The sequence below is a fragment of the Lagenorhynchus albirostris genome, chromosome 9 (genome assembly GCF_949774975.1).
Source record: "Lagenorhynchus albirostris chromosome 9, mLagAlb1.1, whole genome shotgun sequence".
NCBI lineage: Eukaryota > Metazoa > Chordata > Mammalia > Artiodactyla > Delphinidae > Lagenorhynchus > Lagenorhynchus albirostris.
Window position 1 is genome coordinate 95484960 of NC_083103.1, and position 27576 is coordinate 95512535.

Below are 27576 nucleotides of genomic sequence, written 5' to 3' on the forward strand. Positions count from 1 at the left end.
TTAGCTCTAGAGGCAGTGTGGTGCCCCTCTCCAGAGGCACCTGGGATGCCTGGAGGACAGCCCTGCCTCGGGGAGGTTGGGCCATGCCACCTGCAAGATCTCTTGACTCTCACTTGGATGAGTTCGGTTTGGTTCAACATTTACTGACCACCCACTCTGTCCACCCTGGGCTGGGTGCTGAGGAAGAATAAGATGGGGTCCCAGCCCTCCAGGGGCTTACAGCCTGGTAGGAAGGCAGCTTGTGTGGTCCTATCACTTGCTGATTCTTTTCTCATCCATGGAGGCTCTCTCGAGGCTGAGGCCACTAACTGAGGGGACAGTGGGTGGGAGGAGTTCAGGCTGAGGGCACCCCAGCCTGCCGGTCTGTGAGTCAGTTATTCCCCCAAAGGTCTTTGCTCCCTGTGGAATGGAATACCTTCCTCAGAGAAGGCTCTGGAGGGGCCCTCGGCTAGTCCTTGGGCAAGGAGGAAAGGGCATACGGGGCCCGGTGTGCCACCTTCCCTCTCTGTCTCTCTCCGAGGGTCCCCCCTCATCTGCCTAACTGGACTCTAAGGGTACTATCACTGTCCTTCATAAACCCCATTGGCTTCTTCTAAGGTGGGATCACTGAGGAGCGACATCCCCATTCGGGGCGGGCCTGCGAGACTGCCTGCCTGAGCTTTGAACTCAGGATCCCACTTTCCCTCTCACAGGTGCCCAGAGGCCAAGCGCTCGGGAATGTTCTAAACCCAGAAAACCTGCTTCGTTAGTGTTACAATCACGGGTCCACCCTGGCTCCCTACTTGTCTCCAGGGACTGGCCTCCACTGCAGTCACTGTCATCCAGGAGCCCGTCTCAGAGGGGATGAGGATGGCGATGATGAAGATGATTGATGATGGTGACAATATAGAGCATATCTGGTACCCAAACTCTTATGTGCATTAACTCACCGAATCACCTAACTACCCACCCCTCAGTCCCAGTTTCCCACCTCACGACGTGCCTCTTCCTCATGATTGACACCTTGGACGGCCTCTGCCTCCACACCGGCGGCTCTGACTCTGGCTGTACACTGGAACCTCCTGGGTAGCTTGTTGAAAATACAGCTGTCTGGGTCCCAACCCTAGAGCTCTGACCCTATTGGCCTGGGGGTGGGGCCTGGATATTTGATTTTGTAAATCCCCGGGTGATTTGGGTTGTGTGTCCAGGGTTTAGTTCCCTGGCTCAATGGAGCCTGCCGTGTGGGTTGATGATGCCCTGGGGCTGGTTCCTGAGCCTAGCAAGGCCATTCCTATGCCTTTCCTAGCTTGGGAGGAGTCTGGCCAGAAGGGCCAGCTTAGATGTGGCCCAAGGCAATGAAGCGAGGGTGCCCTCCAGCTAGGGAAGGCGTGGCTGGCAGAGAGGAGGGAGGGAAGGGGGCAGTGCTTGCAGCTTCTCATCCGAGAGTTGATGCTGGGGTTGGGGACTGGGATTTGGCCTGGCTCTGCCATCCGGCCTGTAAGCCGAGGCAGAAAATAGGGTTTGGGGGCCCTATACGCCAGTACCAAGCTGGAGCCCAAGCGTTGCTCCCCAGAAGTGTCTGGCTGTGGGGAGAGGACAGAGGGGGTCTAGGAGCAGGGCCTGGCTGTTCTCCTCCAGCTTTCACAGAGCCCTTTCCTCTTCCATTTTCCCACCAACCTATGTGCCTCTCATTCCTCAAAACCATTGCAGATACCACCTGTGATATTCTGACTTCTAACAGGAAGTGTATATATGGCCTTCGTCTTGTTCCTGGCGCAAATTCTAAAGCCTCTGGAATTTCCTAAGGAATAAGAGTGAGAGAGGTGTCTTGTCATTCTTAGGACATCCCTTTCCACCACGCCTGAGTTTATGTTAATGAGCTGGCTTTTGGAAAGCACCTAAGGATGGGGGTTGGGTGCCAGGCAAACGAACCAAGTTTGGAGCTTCCGACCCCACCCCTGACCTCTGCGGAGGGGAGAGGGGCTGGAAATTGAGTTCAGTCACCAATGGCCAATAATTTAATGGGTCATGCCTATGTGAGGAAGCCTTCATAAAACCCCGGAAGGACAGGTCTGGAGAGCTTCCAGGTTGGTGCTGGGAGGGCATGGAAGCCCCACACCCCTTCCCATATACCTTGCCCTCTGCATCTCTTCCATTTAACTGTTCCTGAGTGGGATCCTTTTACTCTAAACCAGTAATCTAGCGAGTAAACCGGTTTCCTGAGTTCTGTGAGCTGCTCTAGTAAATTAATCGAACGCAGGGAGGGGGTCGTGGGGACCTCTGATTTATAGCCAGCCAGTCGGAAGCACAGGTAGCAACCTGGACTCGTGATTAGCAGCTGAAGTGGGAGGAGTCTTGTGCGACTGAGCCCTGAACTGTGAGATCGGATGCTACCTCCAGGTCAATACTGTTAGAATTGAGTTGATTGCTCGGTGGTGTGGGAAAAAACATCAGCACCGGGACCGGAATCACACCGCCTTTTCCAGGAAGTCTCCCCCATGGGCCCTGTCTGACCGATGGTTCCACTCAATACCAAGTGTGGCTCCCAAAAGCCCAGTTTATACCCCATGGGCGTTTGTCCTATTCTGGGGCCGTGGGGGAGGGGTACTGAGCCTTGGGTCGCATCTAGTATACCCCCAAGGGAGTCAGGCTGGTGCCACCCCTTCCCCTGGATTCCTCCTCCTCCTGCTGCTCCCAGGACATGGCCTTGTCCTTGACGGTATTTAGCACACGCTTTCTGATGGTCTGGTTACCAAACCTTAGTTTTCTTTCTAGGCTCCAGTTCTCCACATGCTGAATGAGTGTGTTGGACTAGAAAGATCTCTTTCATTAGAAGAATTAATATAAGATGCAAAATTCCAAGTCGTCCTGGAATACTCTTAACACACCTTTGGTCTGGGGAACTTCTACACATCCTTCAAGGCCCAGGGGAAAATTCACCTCTTCTATCAAGCCTTTCAGACCTTCCCAGACAAAATTAGTCATTCCCGTTCTGTGCTACCACGGCGCTTTACACACAGCTCTGCTTCAGTCCATGGCCAGCATGGCACTGTTTTGGGGTTTAGGACCCTGGAGGCTCTGAATTCTTTGAGACCAGGGACTCTGGGTGGGACTGTCACAGGGTCGCACAGTGCCTGGCCCAGGGTGGCCAAATGAAGGAATGCATGAGTGGATAAATGAATCCCTCAATTCATCAAGTTCATTCCCTTAACCATCTGCAGAGGGTAAGGTAAGGAGGATGGGAGAGAGGACTCCTTGGTATCCAGAGAGGAGCTTTGGCTGCCCAGCTAGCTCAGTTCTGGGCCCACAGTCGAGGTAAGGCAATGGTGGGCACACCCCAGGGGGACCTTGGCCTCTCAGGTGGATCCTGTCTCCAAGCCATCCAGCGTTTTGTCCTCTGCTCTGCTGAGGGTGTGGGTGGAGCACAGGGGCAAGGGTTGAAGTTTGGGCAGAAGTAGCCTAACTAGCAGAAGGTCCTTCCAAAGCCTAGCTCAACTAGAAAGCTACGTGTGTCCTGGCCTCCTGGTATCTTGGGGGATGGGGCTGTGCCTGGGACTAATTGGCTTGCCCTCCTTCGGCTGCCGGAGAAAGTCTTGGCTAATTTGCCGGAACGTTCTAGTTAAATGCCAATTAGGACATTCTGTCCATTGCTCTCTTCCAATATATTAATAATGTAATTAAGCATTTATTGCCTGTGCAAATTAAAAATTAACTTAAATGGACAGCCTAGAGAACTGAGGAAGTGACCGCTTAAACAACCAATTTGCATCTCACTCGAGTGTCGACATCCAAACACAGTCTAAGGTGCTGGGTTTGACCTTCCAGTGAGGGACCCAGCCAGCTGCCAACAGCTGCTGGCTTCTCCTGCTCCCGCCAGTTCCGCCCGCCCCAGTCCTATGTATGGAGGGCGTGGTCTTGCCCCAGATGGGCGGGAGTGCTTGCTGCCGGGCAGCCACCTAGGCTTCCAGCGTCCCCACCCCCTTCTCTCAGGGGTGTATGGTGTGGATTTCAGTGAAAGGAGATGCTGCTGGGGGTGGCTGAGAGGGGGCAGTCACTGAAGCCCCTGCCACTGCCACCCCTGGATCGATTTGTCCTGCATTCCAGCCCAGAAGATGGGAAGCAGATGGTGCTGGAGCGGGGAGGGGCGAGGTAACCGAGGAACTAGGAGACCTTCCTTCCAATCAGCCCCCTGGGAGGTGGGGCGGGGTCTCTGAGAGCTTGTGGGGGATGCAGTCGGCAGTATCCTCCCAAAAGATGAGAGGATGAAGCTCCCGTCTCTGCCCTGTCCCCAGGGATCTAACACGACAGGTGTGACATTGCTGGTTTTCTTCTCCAAACCGCCACAGGAGGGGACTTGGCAGGAAGGAGCAGGACGGTGGGGGGGGCGGGGGGGTGAGGAGGGGAATTGGAGGGGCCTGAGTAGGAGCTCTGGGGCAGGAGGGCAGGGGACTCCCTCTGCACCATCGGTCCCCAGCCTCTCAGGCCGCATGTTGAAGGGCTCCCTGCTTGTGTCTGAGCGGCCAACCCCTCCCGATGCAGCTGTCCACGGTGGTGCCACTTGTGTGGAAGGCGGTTCAGTGGCAGCCCGGGAGCTGTGCTGAGGACTCAGGCAGGACCCTCACGTTTGCCCTTGGGGCTCCCGCGAGAGGGCGGGTTGGGGCTCCTTTGGCCTGGGCAGGGGGCTCCTCCGGGGTCCGAGTCAGTGTTCCAGAGCCATGGGAACGGGGCCCGGGGTGGAAGCTGCCTTCCTTGCATTAGGGTGCCGGCTCATCCCCGCGTACCCTGTCCTGCCCCCAGGTCCGTGGGGAAGGGCCCAGCTCCCGACGGACATGAAGCAACCGGGGTTGTTTTAAAGACTTTATTTATAAAAAAGTACATTTTTTTTCCTCAGTACATTTTTCAACCCATCATTTTTTTTTTTTATACAAGTAAAAGGGGGTGATGCAAACACCCCCTGGGTTAGAACCAGGAGAATCTGCTGGGCCGTCCCTGGGACCAAAGACGAAAACAGTGACTAAGAAATTGAAGCAAAGGTAGTGCATCACACTCTGGGGGGAGGGGAGGGGGCAGCTTCTCCTGGATTTTGTTTCCATTTATACAAAAAAAGAAAACCATTTTTTTTTGTTTGTTTGTTTCCGGCCAAGAATCCCATTCCTCACAGCAGGAGTCAGAAAAGCAGCAGCACGGGTGGGGCAGAGGCTCCTCTGGCCGTACAATTGGGCGGCAGCAGCGAGGTCCCAGCAGCCCTCACCGCCTGGGCCACGGCACAGGGGCCTGGGCACGTCTCCCCGTGGGCCTGGGGCCTGGTGGGGCCCACCTGAGGGTTCCTGGTGGCAGTCAGGCCTAGAAGGTCTCCGTCTGGCCCCCGGGAGGCCTGGCAGCCCTCCCCTCCTCTCACGTGAGCTGCCCACACCACCTGACACAATCCCCAATTCCTCTGCTTGGAGGACGGCAGAAAAATTATTGCACCAGTGACTCGGGCACGCGGGAGGGGGTTGGCATGGGGGCACGTGCCTGGGAAACAGGGCCCCCGTGAGTCTCTCTTATGGCCCGAGCGCTGGGAAATCAGTTTTTCCTGAAGGGCTTTCAGCAGGACCAGCCCAGCCCCCTGGCAGGTCTGTGGGGCTGGGGCACCTGTGCTTGGGTCTGTCGGGGGGTGTGCGCCCTCGTGCACGCATGGGCCAGGCCTGACGCGGCTGCATGTGCGCGCCTGTGTTCCCCGATTCCACGCTGCTGCTCTTCAGATGCTTCTGATCAAAGGGGACTCAGAGGGTTGTTACACATTAGAACAATATCAAAATCTTAAGGAAAGAGGGGTATTGGGGAGTGGGGGGCGGGCAAGGACGGGGAGGGCAACAAGAGGCAGGATGACAAGTGGGGAGGCCTTGGCACATTGCAGACCAAGTTTATTTCATTTCCAGCAAAGGCGGAAGCTCAGCTCACGTTGGGGGCACGGAGAAGCAAGACGTCCTCGTCTCTCTGCTGGGCCAGACCTTCCCTGTGCCAGTGGCTGTGGCTATGGGCCCAGCAGTAGTACCCCCCGCCCCACAAACTTGGGGCACAGAAAACCCTGTCACCCCAGGCCCAAGTGCCGACCCCGGCCTCGTGCCGACTCTTGGCCCCGGGTAGCAGCTGCCCTGCTCGGCGCGCTGCTGATGGGTCCCTGCCAAGGCAGGAGCCTTCTACGTGGCCCACACATCTGGTGTGGGCCCCACAATTTGTGCTTTGCTGGAGGGGAGGGCTTGGAGGTGTCTTAAGGGGGACTCAGTGCTTTGGCTAGGCCCGGGGGCCTCCTAAGTCCATCATATAAGGAGGAAGAGGGGGTGGCAGTGCAGATAAAGGAGACACAGAGGAAGAGTCCTTTCGGTCTTGTGATTTCAAGGGGACAGAGAATGCCTCTATCAGGCAGGCCCCTGGGATTTCCTCCTGCCTGGGGGGCAAGGGGACCAAGCAGAGGGGCCAGGGTGGTGTGAGGTGGGATGGGGTAGTGATGTAACATGGAAAAGGTCCTCTGCCCTGGGGTGGGGGGGGGGGACACTACTACTGCTGGGAGATGCAGCCCAGCTCCTCCACCCCCTCTGCCCTGTGGCTAGAAAGACCCCAGAAGTTTCTCCCAACTCCACCCCATCCAGTACTCCCAATGCCAAGAGAGGGGAGTACCGCCCCAGGGCTGGCATGGCTTCAGACTTCTGCTACGTGGCTACTGGGTGGTCTGGGCTGGGGCTAGGGCAGTGGGGGCTGGGGGGAGGAGCGTGACCCAGCTGGCGGGTCCAGGGTTGCCAGGGCAGAGATGGAGCTGGCTGGGGGTCCCATAGCAGCACCAGGGAGGGGAGGAGTAGGGCGGGAGGCTGGCGGCTCCCTTGGGAAGCCTATGGCAGGGTAGTTGGTGCCCGTGGGGCACAGAGTGGTCTGCCTAATTCCCCCCAACACTTGCCATCCCACAGAGCCCCTGCACCCTGGGCTGAGTTCACTGGAATCCTCACGGGCAGGCATGAACCTGCCTCTCCCATCCCAGGGTCTTTCCCATCTAGAGTGCCGGGGGGATGGGGTAGGCAAATGGAGGAACTGAGGCACTTGGAGCTGGGGGAGCAAATAAGGGGCTGGGCGGGGCCTTCCTCCATGGTATCCTGGGGAAGACCATCAGTCTCCGGTGATTGACAGGGACCCAGAGCCCCATTCAGGAAGGGAATCTGCAACTCAAAGGGAAAGCTTCTCCAGGGTTCCCCACCTCATCCAGAGTGGAGACCAGCGATGGCTGAAGCGGGACGGGGAGGGTGGCAAGCAGGAGCTTCAGACTCAGGATCCCTGGCTCCCCGCTCCGCTCGCACCTTCTGGCAGGCCCGGAGCAGCTGCATCGGCCTTTGTGGGCCGGGAGCTACCTGCGCTCCGCAGAGTCTTATCAGCCTGTGTTTGCAGAGCTCCTACTGTGCAGGCTTCCTTCTCCGGTGCCCTCTGCATTGATCCTCCTTCACCTGTAGCTCCTGGAGGTTATTCCCTTCTGGGATCCCAGCTCTGACTCCCCAAGAGAATCAAGAATTGCTAGCACTTGATTGATAGGGAGAAATTCAAGAAACTTCCATGCTATAAGGAGCAGTTCAGAGCCAGCCTGAGACGCTAGGGTGGAGGCACCGAAGGGCCTAGTGTCAGCTCTCACTGGAAGCTTCTGAAGGCTGCCCCCATCCTCAGCTGGAAGGAAGGGGGAGAGGTGGAGCAGAGAGGTGGGCCTTGGGCAGTGTCCAGCCTGGGTAAGGCATGTGACCCCAGGGGGAGCACAGGGGTAGACACGAGTGGCGTGTGTGTGTGTGTGTGTGTGTGTGTGTGTGTGTAAGTGTGCGTACGTGTTGGTAGAAGTGTATGGGAAGTGTGGGCCAGAGTTTACCTGGAGTCCCGCTATGTGGGCAGCAGACTGGGGTAAAGAGGAGGGACACACCAGAGCTGGGCCACCTTAACTCCCTGGAGGCCAATGAGGAAAACAAATGTAAAACTAACCTTGCCAGGTAAACACACTGCCCAAGGCCTCAGGTGGGGACCTCAGCTTGATTCCCTTAACAACAAAGACAACCCTGGATGCTTCAGAAAAGCCACCCCCCTCCCCTCCCCCTTGGGCTCAACGGCTGCCTCGACCGGGGGTCCGAACTCCAGCTCACGGTGGGATGGGGGAGGGGGTGCCGGGTTCCCTCTCCCAGGGAAAAAGGAGCAGCATCTGGGGTCGGCGGCAGGGGGCTTCTCCTCTTGGAGCCCCTTCAGCCCTCCACTCGCAGAGAGAGGACACAGACAAATTCCAGTGTTGGGGGCAGGGGAGGGCTGTCTCCCCAAACCCCGGAGGGGACATCTAGGTACACAAGATGGGACTAGGGCTCCCTGCGGAGGGAGGCAGGTGGGGTCAGGGGAGGAAAGGTACCAGCAACACCGAAGCCACAGTGAACACACACCAGGGAGGAGGGTGGGGGGGCAGGGAGGAAATCAAAACAAAGCCAGGTCGTGTGCCCTGGGCTCCCAGGTACCCCGAGCAGCTGGGTGAGTCTCTGCCGAGCTCCTGGGGCAGTGGACGGTGGGGGGCGGGCAGGGGGCGTGCGGGTGTGGGCTTGGGGCAGGGGCTCTGCAGACGGGGCTACACGTACCACTCCTTCTTGGAAATGAAAGACCCGTCGTTCTGAGAAACCATGTTTTCCGCCAAGTCCAGCTGCTCCGGGTCGTACTGGTAGCCCAGAGTCCGGTCCCCGTAGCAGCCGTCCTGACGGGCCTCCGCCTCGTCCACCGTGAAGTAGGGCCGCTTGGCGTCCTCGTCGTATTTGGGGTGAGGGCCGCCCGCCTTGCGCTCGCCCCCTCCGCCTTCCTCCTCCTCCTCTTCCTCCTCGTAGCTGCTGCCGCCCAGGGGCGCGGCTTTCTTCTCGTCGTCCGAGTCCTCAGGGTACTGCAGGTTCTGGGCCATGGGCGGGTGGTGCTGGGGGATGCCGGCCTTGCTGTAGCCATTGCCGTACACGTGCTTCTTGGTGCTGTAGTCGCCCTTGAAGGTGTGGCGGCGCCGGCGCAGGGCCACCACGATCCCGCCGACCACAATCAGCACCAGCATGATGCTCCCCACCACGCCCCCAATGATGGCCGTGGGCACCGGCCCAGCGCGACGCCCGTGTTCGGGAGGAGACGGGGTGTAGGGGAACTCTGGGTGAGGAAGAGAGACGGAGGGGGACATAGTCAGTGTCTGCTCCTGGGGAGTCAGCAAGGGTGGCAGGGGAGGGAAAGCCAGGAAGTGGGCCCAAGGCCAGCTCCAGTTCCAAAGGCCCCCCCCCCCAGGACCCCACCCATCCAGGAGCCCAACACGCTGCAGCGTGGGTAGCTGGGGCCAGGGAGAGGCAGAGACAGCTTCGTAGCCCCAGAGCCCCCATGCTGACTTCCTCCTTGGATGTGGAGCCAGCCCACCCATGACCCAGGGTCCAGTAGACGCCAGTCACGGCCATGACACCCCGTGAAGTAAGTATGCTATGAATTTCCCTCCGGCACACGAAGAGACGGGGCTTAGAGAAGTCAAATAACTTGTCCGAGGCCATCAGCCAATGACGCGTCGTTGATTCTCTTGCACCGAAAGCCTGTGCAAACGTCACTGCGCCCCAGCACCACACCTGGGCTTCTGAGACTCGGAGCCTGGAGCAGACCGGGTGCCCCACGCCTGATTCCATCTGCTCCGAGGTGCTGGCCCCGCAGATGCCCCGTGAGTGCCAGACGCCCGGGCCGTGGTTCTTGGCTGCAGTCTGGCCCTGCAGGGCAGGGTGGGGGCCAGGGTGTAGCCAAGCTGGGCTATGAGCATAAGACGCTCAGCGTGGCTGTGCAGAAAGGGAGCATGGGAGTACGTCAGCAGCAAAGATGACAAATACACACGAGCGAGCACGCGTGCCGGCATACACCCTTGTTGTCACGACCGGCCCACACACGTGCTGATGTGATGAACGTGTGTGTACAAATATGTACACACTGAGGACAGAGCAGAAGCAAAAAGGCAGAAAAGGTGAAAAGAGAAAGGAAGTGGGTGGGCAGGGAGAGAAGGCTGGGCCGGTGTCTGTCTGCCAGTGGGGTCGGGCCAGAGGCCGAAGGGGTCCCCAGGTGAGGCTGAGGGAGGCGGTTCCCAGCACCACCACAGGGTGGCACCGGAGACCACGGCTGGCCTTGGACACGAGGAGCCGGTGGGCAGGTCCAGGGCAGGCCTGGAGGGCTGACCTCGGCTGCTCTCAGCCCTCCTCTCTTCAGGCCAAGGGAGGCGGTCAATCTGGGCATATGTTCTGGCCTTTGGGAATCTGTTTCTGCCAGCTCACCCCCCGATTCAGCATCACTCACTCCGTGGGAATCCTGGTCCTCCTATGAGACCAGTCCCTCCTCCCAGAGGTGGAGCCGGTCTGGTGTGTGAGCCTGTGGGGTGCTGTCTGCAGCGGGAGCAGGGCAAGGATTCTAGAAGAGAAGAGGAAGGGCATTCCACGAGTTCGGGCTGGAAGGGCTAATGAAAACACGGGGGCCGAAGAAGGGAGGCGACTTGCCTGCGTCACACGGCTGAGCTGGGACCACCCAGAGGCGCCTGCTCGGGCCTCTCCACGGGCGGGACTTGGCAGAGAGAAGCACGACCACTGAGGACTCAGCTTCCCACTGTCACCACTGTGTCCTCAGTGCAGGTCACCGAGTGGCCGCCCAATAAATATTTAGTGAATATTCGTCCTCACCGCCCACTTCCAGAACAGTCTCCCTGAACCTCAAGCGTCTTCTCCTGGTTCACCAGGTCCCATCTGTTTACCGCCCTGAAAAGGGCTGCACACTTGCTTCCCGCGAGGTGGGAGATGTTGCCACAAGAAATGCCCAAGAGGCAGCTGGCGGGAACGTAGCCACCTCTGTACGTTCAACCTGCCAGCTCCCTCTTCAGTTCTTACCCCGTACCTGTGTGCTCTCTCCTCTCGCCACCTGCCTCATCATCGCTCCATCCACCCACCCACCCATCCACTCAGCAAACATGTACCGAGCATCTATTTCGCTAGTCACAGGATACAAGGAACTCACAGCCCAGCTGAGGAACCAGATGACACTCTTAGGCAAAGCAGCATGTGGACATCAAGGGCGCTGGCCGATAAGGGCTTCAGGAGTGCAGTGCAGGAAAGTCCTGCGGCCTGGAGTTTGAAAAGGCTTCTTGGAGGAAGGAAGACTTAGGCCAAGCCTTGAAGGATGACTAGGACTTGGAGAGGCCAGCGGAATAAGAAAGGCATCAGGTGGAGGAACCTGCCCTTCCTCTCTGACATGTTTCCTTTGCCTTCCAATACATACAAGGAGTCCTTGACCTTCAGCTTTCTTTTTGGAGCCTTCTGTCTGCAGACTGCACTGCTGGGCCTTCTCTCTGCTCCAGCCGCCTGGCTGGGGGCTCCATCCTTGGACCTTACCCTCTGCTTTCTGTCCTAGGGACAGACCTGGCCTCAGTATCATGAGTTCCCTTGATCCTGCTGGCTCTCCAAACCATCTCGGGTAGCTAGCTCTCCCCCAACTCTGGGGCTTTATCTCCAAAGGCCTCTGGGACAGCAGTTCCCAAGCTGTGGCCATGGAACCTCAAGCCATTGGCTCAGAGGGCTGGCAAAAATACTGGGGTCAAACGCTTCGGGAAATGTCTGTGGAGACAGAGCATCGGAGCCCTTTCATCTTCTCATGCACACTGTGGACTGTAAGAGGAACACAAAGAGTTTCCCAGCCTACTGGAACACAAACCCCAGCCTCCTGACTCAAAGACCATTCACAGGAGAAGTATTTGGGGACACACTTTGAACACTCTTCTATCTAGCACAACCTCACTTGGAATTCTCTCCACCCACTCAAGGCCCATCCTTCCCAACATGGTTCACCGTCTTCCCTCCAAACCCACTCCATTCAGCACCACAGCTCCACCATCATTTGTCTGCTCTTCCAGTTTAGAATCTTATTGACCTTTGACTCTTCCTTCTCCATCTCCTGGGTCAAAATCTGCCCCCAAATCTTGTTGGCTCTTCCTGTTCAATAGCTTCTCACTTGACACCAGGTTTTACTTTTACAGCAGATCCGTGAATCTCCCACCTTCATTTGGTCTCTGCCCCGCCTTTAGTCACTCCATCCACAGTCACCAGGTTAATTTTCACTGTGTAGACACTACCATTCCCTTTCTCAAAAGACTAGCAATGACTTCCCCATTGCCTGTTGGACCACGTCAGTCTGGTCTTCAAAGCTTCCATCACGCAACTTGATCTTGGGTCTGGCCAACTCACCGTTCTTGCTGTCCAAGTAGATTCTTTTCCTTTAAATTTATTTATTTATTTTGGGCTGTGTTGGGTCTCCGTTTCTGTGCGAGGGCTTCCTCTAGTTGCGGCGAGCGGGGGCCACTCTTCATCGCGGTGCGCGGGCCTCTCACTATCGCGGCCTCTCTTGTTGCGGAGAACAGGCTCCAGATGCGCAGGCTCAGTAGTTGTGGCTCACGGGCCTAGTTGCTCTGCGGCATGTGGGATCTTCCCAGACCAGGGCTCGAACCCGTGTCCCCTGCATTGGCAGGCGGATTCTCAACCACTGCGCCACCAGGGAAGCCCCCAAGTAGATTCTGTACTGCAGACCTTTGCTCATGCTGTTTCCCCTGCCAGGAATGCCCTTCCTCATCTCCTTCTGTCTATTTCAGTGCTTCGGTTCCCTTCTTTGTGCAGCCTTCTCTTCTCCAGCTCACACTTCTCTTTCTCTTTAGAATGTTTACATACCAGTGGTCTGCAGCTTTCCTTCTGGTATAAACAATAGCTTACTCCATTTCGTTAATCATATACTGACATATTACAGTAAGGCCTGATAGAACAACCCACAGTAAATGCAAATTAGGATCTACCATGATTGGCTCTGGTCCTTCTGCCAGTTTTCAAGCGGCTAAAGTTCTTTTCTTCTGCAGGAACAGGGAGAGGGGTTGAGGAAGTGGCAGTGTCATGATAATTTGGGACCGACTCAATTCAATGTGTTCCCATTGTGTACAATATTAGTTCAACTATATTTACTTTTATGCCTTCAGTAGCAACAGAGACCCAAGGAGAAGTAAATCCCTCCTACATTTCACTTGACTAGACTGAATTTTTTGGGCCCCACTAATCACAGCATGGTAGAGTTTACTGTATTGCCTGTTTCACACAAGTGGCTGCTGTCCCAACTAGTCTGTAAATTCGAATTCAAAGTAAATCTCGAACCTGACCTCTCCTCACCATCTCCATCACTACTACTCTGATCCCAGCCACTATCATCTCTCACCTGGATGGTTGCAGTAGCTGCCTAACTGGCTTCCCCAATTCCACTCCTTCCCGGTACAGGCTCTTCTCAGCATGGCAGCCACAAAGATCCCGTTAAACCTGAGCTGAAAATGCTCTGCATGATCTGTGCCTCTACCTTCATCTCGTGCTTTCCTCCCAGCTCCCTCAGGGCCTTTGCACTGGCGGCTCTGCACCCTGGAAAGCTCCTCCCCCCGGTGTCCCATGCTCACTGCCTCAACGCCTTCGGGGCTTGGCTCCAACTTCTCACGGGGGTCACCTTCTCGCCAAGGCCTCCCCTGACTACCTTATGGAAAATCACAGCTCACGAACTCCCGCCCCCAGCACTGTGAACCCCTCACCCTGCTTTTCTTTTTTCCTGATCACCTTCAAAATGACCACGTGACTTTTCAAACGTACTTTATCTGCTCTTTGTTGTCTGCCCTCCTGTGCTAAAGCGTAAGCTCCACGGGGACAGGGACTTTGGCTCATTGACGTAGCCCCCGCCCCCTGGACGGCCTGGCACGTGGTCGGAGTTCAAGAACATTTGGTGAATGAATTCTACAAAGGCAAGGCCATGTCTCAGAGGGGAGCCTCTGGGTCTCTTTCCTCTCTAGGGCCTTCTGTTTACCTTTTCCCCACCTGAGTCCTAAGTATGTTTACTCTTCCCTGGAGATTTCTGGGACCAAAGGGAACCCTGGTTATTTTGCCTACTTTAGGGCCAGCCTGCCTAGAGGCAGAAGACCGGTTAAGGTGACCTTCCAGCAACGCAGACTTGTGTGGAGATGCCAAGCGAGGGTGCAGAAGGAGTGCACGTGGGGACCTAACTCATTTGTAAGCAGAGGTGGCTGTCTGGTGTGGAACGGAGCGCCCTCCCCTTCCACCCCTCCAGCTGTCACATTCAGCCAGTAGCTCCGTCTTTGTGCCGGTCGCAGAGCCTCAAAGCCGCAGCTGGTGGGAGAGAAGAGCTGGGCCGTGGGGTCATCTGCGCTTCCTGGTGGGGGACCGGCCGGCTCCCCTCGCTTCCTCTTACGAAGGGGGCAGCCCAGCCCCATTGCTGAAGGCTTGCAGCCTCCCCTCGGGGATGGCAGGCTGGCTGGGCCCCTGGGGCCGTGGAGGCTCCGCATTCCTCTGGGGCCGGGGGTCTCCTGACTGAGGTGGGTGGGCTAGTACGGGGGCTCTGGATGGATGGGAGGTGGAGCGAGGGTTAGGGTTTAGGCTGGTTCCAGGATCCAGAGGAGGTTTGGGGTCAAAGAGAATGTTCGGGCTTCTCAAACCCACGCCTGCTGCTTCCGCGGGCGGGCGGGCGGGCGGGCGGTGCTCTGGTACCAGAAGCCCAGGCCGGGAAGCTGTGAGAACTACACCTCCCAGTGTGCAGTGCTGCGGGCCCAGGGAGGGGGGAAGGCCTGAGGCCAAGCTCTGGGAAGCCCTTCTCCTGCTCCTGCAGCTGCAGCAGCCGTGCGCTGCGCAGGCCAGTGGGCAGGGCCTCATCGCGGTGGAGGGGAACTGAATCCTCCCAGGGGTGTGGACGCAGCTGCCTCCCCACAGGCTCCTCAGTGCGGCCACGGGCGGCCCGGAGGCGGCCACATCTGCCCACAGCACAGCTGCGGGCCCCTTCTGCACACTCAGCACGCAGACATCGCTCGCCTGCTCGCCTGTGCACGTTGACACGCTCAGAGGCACACGCCCACACGCACGCCCGGGCACGCACGCTCGCAGGCTCACACAGCCCTCCCTTCTAGATGGACCTCCAAGCCCCACCAGCCCTTGGTCTGAAGGACTCCCGGCCTAAAGCGCAGACCCTGTTGCCTTCACCCCCGGTGGCTGAGCCGGCTCAGCGCTGGAGATGGAAACTGGGGACACCCTGCACCCCGGTGGCCTTCCTGCCTGGCTCCTGGGAGTGCCCTGGACACTCTTCTCTGGACAAACCCAGTCCCAGGGGCAGATGCTGCCTTCTTTGGCCTCTTTCGTCTGGTCAAGGCCATATCCTCGCAGCCCTCCCCTTCCTCAGTGTTGCCCCCAGAGGGAGGACGGAGGGGAGCTCACAGGTTTGTTTTGTGACTAGGGGCCAACCCCATGAAACCGCCCCTGGGAAATGGGCTTCTCTGCGGGCCCGGGCCCCGTGAAGTGTATCTGCAAATTCCGGTGGGTTTGTCTCTTCTGCTGTCAGTCGCACGGCCACAGCCTGGACCTGTCGTTTCCCTCTAGAAGAACACTCCTTGTACATACAGCCCCTTACTGGTCCCCCAGGTGCTATCCACACAGCCTCCCAGGCGCTCAGTCTCGACCACCCTCCTTGCCACGCTGCTGCTTTCGGAAGGCGCCCGTGGCCAACAGAGAGGAAGCTCTGCTCCTTCTGTTCCTGCCCCCTCGGCCCCAGCCACTCTCCTCCCACACACTTCCTCCATCGCCGCGGCTCACCCACCACTCATCCTTCGAGGAACAACTCAAAGGCCACCTCCTCCGGGATCTGCGATCCCAAGGAGCCTGTGCCAAAGTGTGTCTGTGCAGGTGTGCCCTGCACACACGTGTGTCTCTGGCACGCACCCTGCTGCACGCCTTCCTCTGCTCTGCTCTTCATTTCTCTCACCAGATGCGCCCAGGGCAAAGCTATTACCTGTACGACGGCCAGAATGAAAAATTAAATTTCCACTTATCCATCTCGTTCATGCATTCCCTCCAGACCAGCGGGGCTTGGAGCACAGGGCACGGCTGTGCCCCCCGGAGACCAGCCAATGCAGGAGGAAGGCTGGTGGGGTCGGCGGCTGCCCGTGAGTACGAGAGTGAACAGAGCGAACAGCTCTGAAAAGGTTCAGGCCGCCTGGCTGAGTCTTCCTGAGGGGGCTGAGAGACCTTCCCTCGGGACGGCCAGTGAAACAGCTCCTGGGCCCATCGATGATTCAGGGAGCATCACACTTCCCTGGCTCCTGCCTAACTGGGCTGTCAACGACAGAGTCCCCTTACGCAAGGCCCTTCTCACCACCCATGTGTGTGGCTTTGGTGACCACCCCCATCCCGCTCTGTATCTGGGGAGCACGCGAGGACACGCTGCATGCCTCTTCCAGCTGGAGCCCTGCGCGGCCCCGGCCCACCTTCCCCGCAAGGCCACCTAGGCCTGACCACAGATCCCACTGAGGGCGCCACTGGAGCAAACACGCCCAAGGAGCTGGCTCACCTCCACGCTGGTTTCCCTACCTTCCTTTCCTCTCTTTTCCCAGCCTGGGCCTGGGAAGTTGCTCCCTTTCCTTCCTCCCTGCTCCTGGACCTGCTGTGGCTGCCTGCTGAGCAGTCCTGCGCTCACGGTGGTCTTGCATTCTCCTGGGCTTTGGGAGAAGGGAGGCCCTGACTTTCCTGTCCCGGACCTGCCTCTGGGGTAGGGCAGTACCACTTAGCCCCGTAAGCTTAGTGGGCCTCTGGCCGGTCCGCTCATGCTGGGCAGTGGGATCAATGGGAGGTCATTGCTCCAGGGTTTCTTGGCCTCCGCTCCTGATTTCCCAATCAGCAGTTTCCCCAGAGAGCCTGAGTGGTGGAGGGGGATGCGGTGGTGGCGTTGGTGCTCCACTGCTGGGTGAAGGTATTCCCATGTAGGAAGTCCATGCTGTGTGCTAGGCCGTGGTATACGGACTTGGTGTGATCAAAAGAAGCCTGAGATAAGTATGATGATCTCTGTATTACAGACTAGGAAGCTGAGGCTCAGAGGGGTGAAGGCCACACAGCCAGGAAGAGCCAGTATGTGAACACATTCAGGCCAAGTCTGTGCTGTCCGTCACATGACCCCCATCCCCCCAGGTGGTCACGCTCCCTTATGACACTGTTCACCCTCATGTGCCATATGGCCAGAGCTCAGGCGCCTAGGAGGCTCTTACGGAGCTTTGCTCAGACTTTCTCCAGGGGGCGAGAAGTGTGTGACACTGGCCTTACCATCCTTGCCAACTTACGGGAACGCCCAGACCCTAGAGTGGGGGAGGGGCTGTCTCAGCTTTCCCCAGGCTCCACCTCTGACATTTCTTTTTTTTAGAGGGGGGCGTTAAGTAGAAAAGAATAGCTCTATCGCTTTGCCAGGCAAAGGGGGACACAGCGGGCTCATGCCTTGAAAACTGTGTGTTCCCTCTGACATTTCTACCACCTTAGCCAGTCCGAGAGCCCAGAGCAGGGAGTTGAAGAAAAGAGCAAGTGACAAGTGACTCCATCTCCTTCCAACCCTGGTGACAGAGGTGACAGAACAGCCCCGAGGACAGGTGGGTGCAGCCCTCGGACAGCTTCGGGCTGTTTTATCAGCAGCTGTGCCTTGAATGTACCCACAGGTGAGGGCTCCCACTTCTGAGAAACAGGCTCAGAGCTAGTGAATCCTCAGGACTTGCCCAAGCTCTGTGCCTGGAGCCAGGAACCGCCGGCCAACATCCAGTATCCCTGAACCTAGCTCAACATCTCTCTGAGGTCACTTCCTGTCCAGCTCAGTAGCAGCATGATGTCACTTCCTGTCCTAGGAGGGTCTTTCTGTCACTTTCTCACCCTGGAACTAGCTCAGATACAGGGTTAAAGACACCCTGGTTGCGAAGTTGTGATGGTACTTTACCCCTCTGTTGGCTTGTTTTGATCTTTCCATTAATAATGATAATGACAGAGACAAGATAATAACACGAGCCATTTATTGACACACTGGTCTGTGCTAGGTGCTTGGCCTACGTTATATAAATTCTGACGACAAGCCTTCAAGGCATGTCATACTGTGCCCGTTTTACAGATGACGGCTTGTCCAGCTGTCTGACACGGAAGCCCATGCTCCTTTCACGTTCCATGTGATGTCTCCCCCAGAACATCCCAGCCCCTGTGTTCCCTTTGCTCTAAGAGGTCAGGAGGCTGAGTCTCCCTCCCATCTGCCCTGAGAGAGAAAAATGCAGGGAAAATAGCAATTCAGTTGCAGGGCACACACACCACCATGGCTTTGGGCTCTATCCTGGCTTTCCCTCTGTATCTTTGCTTGAGGTAAGCCTCGCCCTCCAGCCCACGCAGGTTTCCTGAACTGCAGGAGCAAAGCTCGGAGGAGATGAGCTCCTCCCACAAGCCCACCCCACCAAGGCAGCATCACAGGTGTGCAGACCCATGGGCAGGCTCTAACCACGCCCACCCCCAAAACAGCATTGCTGTAAACAGCACTTCCTCCCTCCCTCCTGGAGCCTCCCTCCCGCCCCTCTCTGACTGGCGGGGGCGGGGGGGTCACCCTGTCTCACACACAACCTTCAGAGAGGAAAGAGAAAAGCAAAGCAAGACCAGTGGCTAGAGCTCAAGGGAGAACCAGAGAAGCAGGGAGAGGAGACGCAAATTTCCTACAGTGACACAGCCCATAGGTGGTAGATGCTGGCAGTGGAGGAGGCGGTGGGCGCAGAGAGGCGGGGAGTGGCAGGGAAGGGGGCAGCTTCCTACCTGTGATATTGACCTCCACCTGGCCCGAGCGGGTGCCGATGGGGTTGGTGGCCTCACAGACGTAGGTTCCTGCCAGGCTGTAGTTGATAGGTCCCCTGAAGAAGAGAGTTCTGTTCTGGGCCTCCACACCCTTGGGGAGGGAGCCATTCAGCCTGCAGGGATTGGGAGACAAGGCAGAGGGTTATGACTCTCCAGCCCCGAGAAGCTGCCCCTGTGTCACCCACCTGACTTCAACACCATCAGCCCTTTGGCTGAGTTAATAGGCAGTATCTGTCTCGGAAGGGGTAAAAACAATCAAAAACAACAATCATTCAGTGTTTCACATTTGCTCATCACAGCACTGACAGGCAGACAGGACAGGCAGATACTGGTTCCACTTAACAGAAGAGAAACAAGGTTCAAGGCCAAGGAAACAGAGCTAGAAAGTGACAATTGGAGCTCTAGCCAGAGCTCTGGACTCTTGGCACAGTGTTCTTTCCACCACACTGGTTCCTTGGTTTCCTGGGTAGCTGGTTAATAGTCTGGGGTCCTAACCCCAAATCTACTAAAGCTGCAGCACTGGGGTCACTGCCTAGAATTTTAACAAGTTACTCAGGTAACGAGATGTGACCCACGTTTAGGAATTATGTTCCATTTCACCGTCTCATTTTCTTGCTGGGCATGTCACAGGTCTTTTTCACAGGGGGAGAGTCCTAGAAGGTTCCTGAACACAGGAGACCTTTTCCTTCCTCCTGATCCTTCATGCCACAAAACTATTATTCTGTTGGACCCGGAGCTGAACTTGGCAAGCAGGGCCCTGCCCACTCGCACCTCCGGAACTACTTCTGGTTCCAGGAAGTGGATGGTAACAAACAGTTAAGGTATGTCAGTGCCTTCTACTCCCTAGAAAAAGAACGTAGGCACGATCTGGGCAGCCGTATTCTGGCCACCCATGTCAACCTGCTTCCTAGCTTCCCCACGCCCCTGTCTTTCTGCTTTCTGTGTGTCCCATCCAGCTCTTCTCTGGGAGGAACCTTGGCTCAGGCCATCAGAGCTGGCTCGGGGTGGAGTGAGACTAGACCCTTTGAGGTCCAGGCCCAAAGACCACGAAGCCAAGAATGGGAGGATGGGCCTTGGGACGAGCACTCTATGAACACAGGCATTCTGGGCTGACTGCTGCCTCTTCCCTGAGAATCTGGGGGTGTTGGAGAGAAGGAAAAGGAACAAAGAAAGATCTGGGATCCTCCAGAAAGCCAGCTTCCCTGGGGACATCTCGATAAAAATAAATAGTGGGGGCTGGGGTGGGAGTGACTCAAACTGAATCACCACAGCATTCTTTATTAGGGAGCAGAAGGAAGGCAGATCACAAGGGAAGCCCCCCTGGCAGAATGGTTTGTCCCACGGACCCTGATGCTGTCAAACAAGGGGCTGTATGTGTGCGTGTGTGTGCGTGTCTCTCATGGCCCCTCTCCCCTTCTCACCGAGCACCTGAGCCTAGACCTTCATTTCCTCTCTGCCCAAGGTTTCTGGAGGTGGGGTGGGTGGGCCTCCCTGTGACCAGCAAGGTTCCTGGCAAAGCGACCAGCCAGCCCCGCAGCACTTACGTGGTCCAGTGGTACTCGGTGGCTGGGGGGTTGGCATCAGCTTTGCACTTGAGCTTCACATCCATCCGCTGCAGGTACCAGTTCCCATCAAACCCCTCGATGGTCACCTCGGGCTCGTCTGTGGGACAAGAGGTGATGTTTGAAAAGGGTGAGGTCAGGAGAGCAGAACTTGGGTGAGGGAGGCTCTGATGGGGAGGGGATGGAAGGGGAAGTGACATGGAAACAGCAGGAAGAGGGGGTAGAATGACAGGGAGGGTGGAGGTCACGGACCCTCGGAGCAGAAACAGCAGGGGAATGAGGAAGGGGGAAAGAGAGGGTGGGCAAAGGGGGAAGAGGAGGGGAGGACGAAGAACCCCCAGAAAGAGAGAGGGAGGAGGAAGGAAAAGAGGAAGGATAAGGGGGTGAGGGAAGGAGGGGTGGGGAGAGTGATGAGAGGTGAGAAGCGAAGGAGGGAGGGCTGGCGAGGGTGGGGATGGTGCGAGGGGACCACGGCGCCTGCCCCACCCCGGGAAACCCAGCCCCCCGACACTCTGCCCCGCTCACACTGCACATTGAGGGTGAGGCTTTCCCGGAAGCGGTCCATGTGGTAGTTGACGATGCAGGCAAGGGACTGCTGGTGGGCTTCCCGGCTGGGCACCAGGCGGTAGCGGCTGATGACGGTCACCGTGCCATTGGGGTTCCGGATCTCCTGGTACTCCGCCTCACCCTTCAGCCGCGTTTCCCAGGACACCACACTGGGAGGCTTCCCATTGGCCGAGGTGCAGGTGGCCACCAGGATCTTGTCATCCTGCCCCTTCCTGGCTCGAAGCACTGCCTGGGCGCCCTCTATCCAGTTGGTGGGTTTGGCTGCGGGGAACCAGAGACAGCCATGAGTCTGGCTCTGTTGCCTCATCAAGGACACACAGGCCAGGAGGGCAGGTACCTGCCAGGCCTTGCTTCAGGTCACCCTGGCCGTCCATGCCTGTCAGCTACGCTTCACCGAAGCCCCTCCCAGCACTTCTCACAGGGACCTCTTCGGGTCTAACCCGCAGCCTTCCTGCTCTAGTCTTTGTATCCCCTTTTGTCACATGGAAGTCTTCTTGGAGTCCTGCTGTGCTCAGGAGGCTCTCTCCCTTACCATGGCGTCTGCCTGCTTCCTGGCCACCTGGAAAGTGCCCCACGGTGGGGCTCCAACCTGAATACTGATCCTCAGCTCTGTCCAGGAGGCTCTCTCCCTTACCATGGCGTCTGCCTGCTTCCTGGCCACCTGGGAAGTGCCCCACGGTGGGGCTCCAACCTGAATACTGATCCTCAGCTCTGTCCACAGCGAAGGCCCAGCCCCCATCCCCAGTGAACTGAGACAGCCTGGTGAGAAGAGGCCAGAGGTGCCAAGCCCAGAGCACATGCCGACCCAAGGAGCGCATCTGGGGCCACTGAAGGTGGCCAAGCCCCCAGGCCACAGGCCCCACCCAAGCAGGGAGGAGCGGTCCGGTCAACTTACCCATCACTGTGAGGTTGAGCTGGCTCTCTCGATTGCCAGCAGGGAAGGTGGCAAACTCGCAGATGTAGACGCCCTCGTCCTCCAGCTCCAGGCGGGAAAGGCGAATGGTACCATCTGTGAAGGAGGGCCGTAGGAACTCCACGCGCTCGCGGTAGGGGGCCAGCACCGAGACGCCCATGGCCGGGTTGTAGATGGCCACGTTCTGCTTGGAGCCATTGGTGGCCTTCTGCCACGTGACCTGGGTGATCTTCACGCCGGGCAGCGGGTTGGCGAAGCTGCAGTGCAGCACCACGTCCGTGCCGATGAAACCGTACATGGAGTCGTTCACCTGGACCACCTGGGTGTGGGCGCCTGGTCGAGGGAGATGGCAGAGGGGGGTCAGGGACAGCCACAGCCCCCACCCCAACTCCCTGTGCGCTGGTCTTCTATTTTCCAGTAGTCATTATTTAAAAAATTCGGACTCTAAAATAATAATTGCTTGTTATAGAAACACTGTTGTGGGCAATACTAAAATATACTGAGAAGAAAACGACAACAACCCGTGATCCCACCACTCAGACATATCACTGATCATCTGATAGGAAGTGTTCTCTTTTACATTCTTCTCTATATATCCAGGTAACCATCCGGTTTTTTTACACAAAATCAGAAGCGTACCGTAATCTGTTCCATAAACTGTCTTTTCACTTAGTGATATATCATCAGTGTCGCTCCATGGCAGTAAATACCGTCCACACCCTTATTTTTGATGAGGGTTGAATGTGCTGTTTTTTGAGCAGAGGCTCAGCAGAGGAGCCACCAGCTGCTTCACCTTCCCGGGCCTCGGTTCCCTCGTCTGATAAATGGGGCGGGTAATGCAGTCCTCTCTAGCTCACAGGTTGCTAGGAGAACCAGATGGTACGACGGATGAGAAAGTGTCAGGAGGCAGGAAGCGCTGGGGGAGCACCGGGGCCCACAGTGGCCATCATTATGGCCACCTCCACTCAGGAAGGGCTGAGGGCCCGGGCCCTGGGGTGCACTGGCTCGGCCCCTCTTACCCAGCAAGGCGGCTGCACGAGGCTCAGCCTCTCTGGCTCTAACTCGCCTTCACAATCAAGCCTGGATGTCTTAACTTGGCATCTGACGTCCTCATCACCTGGGTCCTGCCTTTCTGTCCACGTCTCTCCATACATGAGGCCTTCCAACCAGGTCAGACTGGACCCCTGCTCAGAACGTGCCATATTTCTGTGTTTCCTTCTCCCTCTTCCCATTTAGGTATCAATTTCTGAGTCTATTATCAGCACTGGAGTCACGTCAATGAGCGATTCAGTCCCAGCCTCCAAGGAGCACAGAGCCGTAGATGCTACGTGTCTAGGCCTGTTCCTCTCGTTCCCTGGAAGGCCCTGCCCCTTTCCCACCTATGGATATCCCACTCAGGCCGCCTCCTTTGGGAAGCTTCCCTGATCCTCCCAACCCTATTACAGCTCTTTTCTGCCTGGGAATGTGGTTGTTCACACCTCTGGCTTCTCCTCTGCCAGACGGTGAGCTCCTCCAGAGCAGCGCCTGTGTCTTTTCCATCCCTGGAGCCCCAGCGCCTAGCCCATTATCTGGCACACAGTAGGTGCTCAGTAAATATTTGTGGCCAGACAAATGGCACTGGAAGCCGTGAGAGGAGAGGTTTGCAAGAGGGAGGGAGCGATCAGTGGCATCGAATGAACGAATAAATTCCCTCTAGTCTCCCGACCGATTTTGCTTTATTCCATCTCGAGTGGCTTCTGTTTGAGCTTTTCCTTAACTCTGAACTTGGCTCAGTCATTCACTCCAGTGGGCTCGCTCCTGAGCTCTGTCATCAGCCGTCCTTCCATGCTTATTTCACTCAGTTACTTTATTGAGTGCCATCAGTAACATCAGTGTCAGGCCCTGGACTGACCCAGAGCCCGAGGGATGGCCTAAACGCGCCCCCCACTAAGGGAGTCTGCTGCTGCAGACTAGGAACTCGGGGCTTATGCCTGCCTCTGCGTGATGGAGGTGTGAGCAGGCCACACTCTTCTGAAGGGTCCCGAGACCATGGTCAGTGAAGTATGCTGGCCCCCACGCCTCCCCTCAAGAGGGTACAGGCCAGGTCTCTCCAGGCACTGCGGTATCCCCTGTGTTTGGCACACGGTAGGCACTCAAGACATGCCTGCTGAATAAGTATATCTTTGGCCCTCCAAGCTAGGCCCTCGCCACGCTCTGAAAGCTTCCCTGATGGTTCCCTCCTCTATGCCCGCTCACGTCCACACAGCCCTTCAAGGTCCACCTGGGGTACCACCACCCCACCCCTCCAGCTGTCCCCTTGGCCGGTCTGGGGGGTTCTGACATGTCCCCGGTGAAGAACACTGTGGGCTGGTGGGAGAACCATGCCGGAGACACCCAGCAGGGGGTCAGGAGGGCTGGCTTCTAGCCCGGCTCCGTCTTGAGCTCACCCTGGCACCTTGGCGGGTCACTTCCCCTTCCCGAGCCTTCTTTTCCTCCCCTGTAAGGGAGCAGGCTGGACTCCACGATGCCAATGGTCCCTTCTGGCCAGTCTGATGCCCTGAACTGCAGCCCAGCCCAGCTGTGGCCTCACCCCAGACACAGTCCCACAGTGAAGTCAGTGGGCCAGTAAGCCCAGTACTCCTGCTGACTGGCCAGTTGGCAAGCGGCTAAGCCCTAGGCCTTCCAGCAGGGTAAGTGGGTGCTCCCTCCAACACGCCCAGCCTCTACTCACCAAGCCTGCTGGAGGCTGCCCAGCAGCTGAGATAATGTGGGTATAATTGGGGAACTTTCACCACACAAAGCCGGGAACAGGAAAAGCCAGTTGGGAAGGCTCGGGCCACGGTGGGGGGGTGGGTAGGGGTGTGGGCACCAGGATCTACCTTGGGATTGGTACCAGGGCACAGTGGGGCCTACAATGGGACACAGCCCACCAAGCCCGCTGCCACCCCACCTCCTTTCACCCACTGGGGATGTAGGGACAGGCAGCGTTCAGGGCCTGGAGCACAGGCTGACATTCGTTCGCCACGTCCTCAGCAGTGACCTCACTCTGCAGAGCTGTGAGCCAGGAGGGGAGACGGCTGACTGCGGCCTGGGCGTGGGGAGGAGAGGCTTCTGCAAGGGGCTCAGGTGCCCCAGAAGCCCCCTCTCATCAGCGCCTCACCAGGCTGAGGTGGCCCTCCCCATCCCACGTCTGTTTTGGGGTTGAGGCTGCTGTCTCCTCTCCTGTGTGACTCCCCCAGAAGCAACCCCATGGCAGGCGGGGCAGCGAGGAAGGTGCCTGGGTGCCCGCTCACTGCGCACTAAGTGGGTTCCCTGGGCTCCTGCCCCTCTGCCCCCGTGATGAGCGGGCAGGCGGGCGGGAGGACCTCTGAGGAGCCGGCAGGTGCATCCTGACATGGGCCTCTCTGCCTACAGCTTACTGTTAGCCTTGTCTGCTATTTCCACTGTAAGCATCTTTGCCACAGATGCCTTTGCCACATTTCTTGCCGCATAACTAATTGTCCATAAGTCAATTTTGCCGAAAAAGATAAAATAATAAAGTTTAAATGAGGGACATTAAAAAGGCTATAATGAAACAGGAGAAGTGAGTAACAAAATTAAAAAGACCTTATTGCAAAATACAAAATATTTGAATTTAAAATGTGTGTAGGGACTTCCCTGGTGGCGCAGTGGTTAAGAATCTGCCTGCCGATGCTGGAGACACAGGCTCGATCCCTGGTCCAGGAAGATCCCACATGCCGAGGGGCAACTAAGCCCGTGTGCCACAACTACTGAGCCCACGCACCACAACTACTAAAGCCCGTGTGCCCTAGGGCCCGCGTGCCGCAACTGCTGAGCCTGTGTGCTGCAACTACTGAAGCCCGTGCGCCTAGAGCTCGTGCTCTGCAACAAGAGAAGCCACCGCAGTGAGAAGCCCACACACTGCAACGAAGAGTAGCCCCCGCTCACTGCAACCAGAGAAAGCCCGCGCACAGCAATGAAGATCCAATGCGGCCAAAAGTTAAAAATAAATAAATAAAATGTGTGTAGATGCATGGCAATACCGTGCAAAGAACTGATTTTCTTTTGTGGGTTGTACTTGTCTAAGCAGTAAGCACTTGTCTTCCAAGTCTTTCGTTCATATTATTTTATACATTTGTTGATTCGTCTCCTCATTTGGTATCGAACTTTTTCTTTTCTGCTAAAATGTCTTCCTTCATTCAGAGAGGTATCAGTTTCCGAACACTAGGGTGCATGCTTGTAACTGAACTTTGTGTTGCATTGGGAGAGCCTCTGCACTGCTGTGTGCTCTCAGCACATTGTCTTACGTCCATTGATAGGCTTTCCAAAAAGTTCTATGGGAAATGTAGGCTCAACTCTGTGCCTTTGAGGCCCTTGGCCTCTTTCTCCTCCAACGTAGTGTGTTTCAAAATACAAAACCAACTCTTGGGGAAAACCATCATCTTCTGTCAGCTTGATAAAGCCATCAGTAACGTCACTAACTGGAAGAAACGCTAGCGCATCTCAACTAGTTGAAACCAAACTGTCAAACCAAACTGTCAACCAGTTATTTTCTCTTTCATGGCAAAATTGCCTCATGGCCAATTAGTTATGTGGCAAAACGTTTGCAGTAAAAATGTTTTTGGTGAAAGCACCTAGAACCGCTGCTGTTAGCAGGGCCGGTGAGGGGACCCTGGCGGGTGGGCATAAGGGAACGCTTGGAGTATGGGGTGTGGGGTCACTGAGGGCGGGGATCCTAGAGTTGTGGAACTGGGAGGGGCTGGGAAGACTGGTAAGGGCTGAAGACCCTCCCTTACCTTTCCCCCCACTTTAGGCTTAGGGACCCGGAACCCAATCCACGTGTCTTGGTTGGGGGATGCGGGGGTGAGGGGAGTATGTCCCTCATTGTTTAGATTGGGCAGGTTGGGAGGCTTTCAGAGAGCAGGGCACACTCTACCCCAGTGGCTCTGACAGCCAGGGTCAGACTGCTGCAGGCGCCACTGAAAAGTGAGTAAGGGCTAGTTGAGGGCAGGGACCCAGGAGAACGGCCCTCCTCTGTGCAGGACGAGGTGGATTGTAAGCCTTCTCTGGAAGGCCTGAGAGAAGGGGTGCACTGCAGGGGAGTCCCCTGGGAGACCACACAGCCCCTCTCCTCGGCTGGTCCGTGCCTCTCCACCAAGCACTCCAGCCCTGACAGCCCGAAAACTGATGCTTATGTCTCCCCTACCTTGCCCAAGCTCCTCCCACCCTCTGAAGAGAAGGTCCCCATCCCCATCAGGCAGTATGGTGGGTTGTGAAGAGCCAGACAGTGTGGGTTTGCATGCCCCCTCTGTCACCTACGAGCTGTGAAAATTTGGGCAAATGACTTAACCTCTCTGTGCCTCAGTTTGCACTGAGGATGCACATCTGTAAAATGGGGATTATAACAATACCTATTGTAAAAGTTGTTGTAATGATTAAACGAGTAAATGTGAAACTCGAGGACAGCACTTGGCACAAAATTAAATGCTCAGTAAATGTTAGTTGCTATCATCATCATCACCACCATCAACATCACCATCATCACCATCATCATCATCACAATCACCATCATCATCATCATCATTTCTCATTTATGAAGCAGGAGGCCTCCCTTCCCGGCACTTCATTCAACAAATATTTATCGAGGGCTTCCCTGGTGGCGCAGTGGTTGAGAGTCCGCCTGCCGATGCAGGGGATGCGGGTTCGTGCCCCGGTCCAGGAGGATCCCACGTGCTGCAGAGCGGCTGGGCCCATGAGCCATGGCCACTGAGCCTGCGCGTCCGGAGCCTATGCTCTGCAACGGGACAGGCTACAGCAGTGAGAGGCCCGCGTACCGCAAAAAAGAAAA

At 56.9% G+C, this 27576-nt stretch overlaps 1 protein-coding gene across 6 annotated transcripts in view; it reads right to left on the reverse strand.

Annotated features, from left to right (window-relative positions):
• Window positions 1–5801: 5801 nt before the first annotated feature.
• The window catches only part of NECTIN1 (nectin cell adhesion molecule 1), a 68254-nt gene continuing 46479 nt past the window's right edge, over window positions 5802–27576 (reverse strand). For 2 of the 6 annotated variants that reach the window (XM_060160596.1, XM_060160598.1), the window contains 7 exons: window positions 22389–22612; window positions 21732–22082; window positions 20795–21097; window positions 20252–20369; window positions 18669–18820; window positions 10309–10419; window positions 5802–9141 (listed from right to left, as the gene is read on the reverse strand). In XM_060160596.1, the coding sequence (XP_060016579.1) occupies window positions 8591–9141; window positions 10309–10419; window positions 18669–18820; window positions 20252–20369; window positions 20795–21097; window positions 21732–22047 (1551 nt within the window). In that variant the 5' untranslated portion in view covers window positions 22048–22082; window positions 22389–22612 and the 3' untranslated portion in view covers window positions 5802–8590. Of the gene's footprint in view, window positions 9142–10308; window positions 10420–18668; window positions 18821–20251; window positions 20370–20794; window positions 21098–21731; window positions 22083–22388; window positions 22613–22768; window positions 25708–27576 lie in introns of those variants that run through there. The other 4 variants (XM_060160594.1, XM_060160599.1, XM_060160597.1 and 1 more) reach the window with 3 other exon arrangements.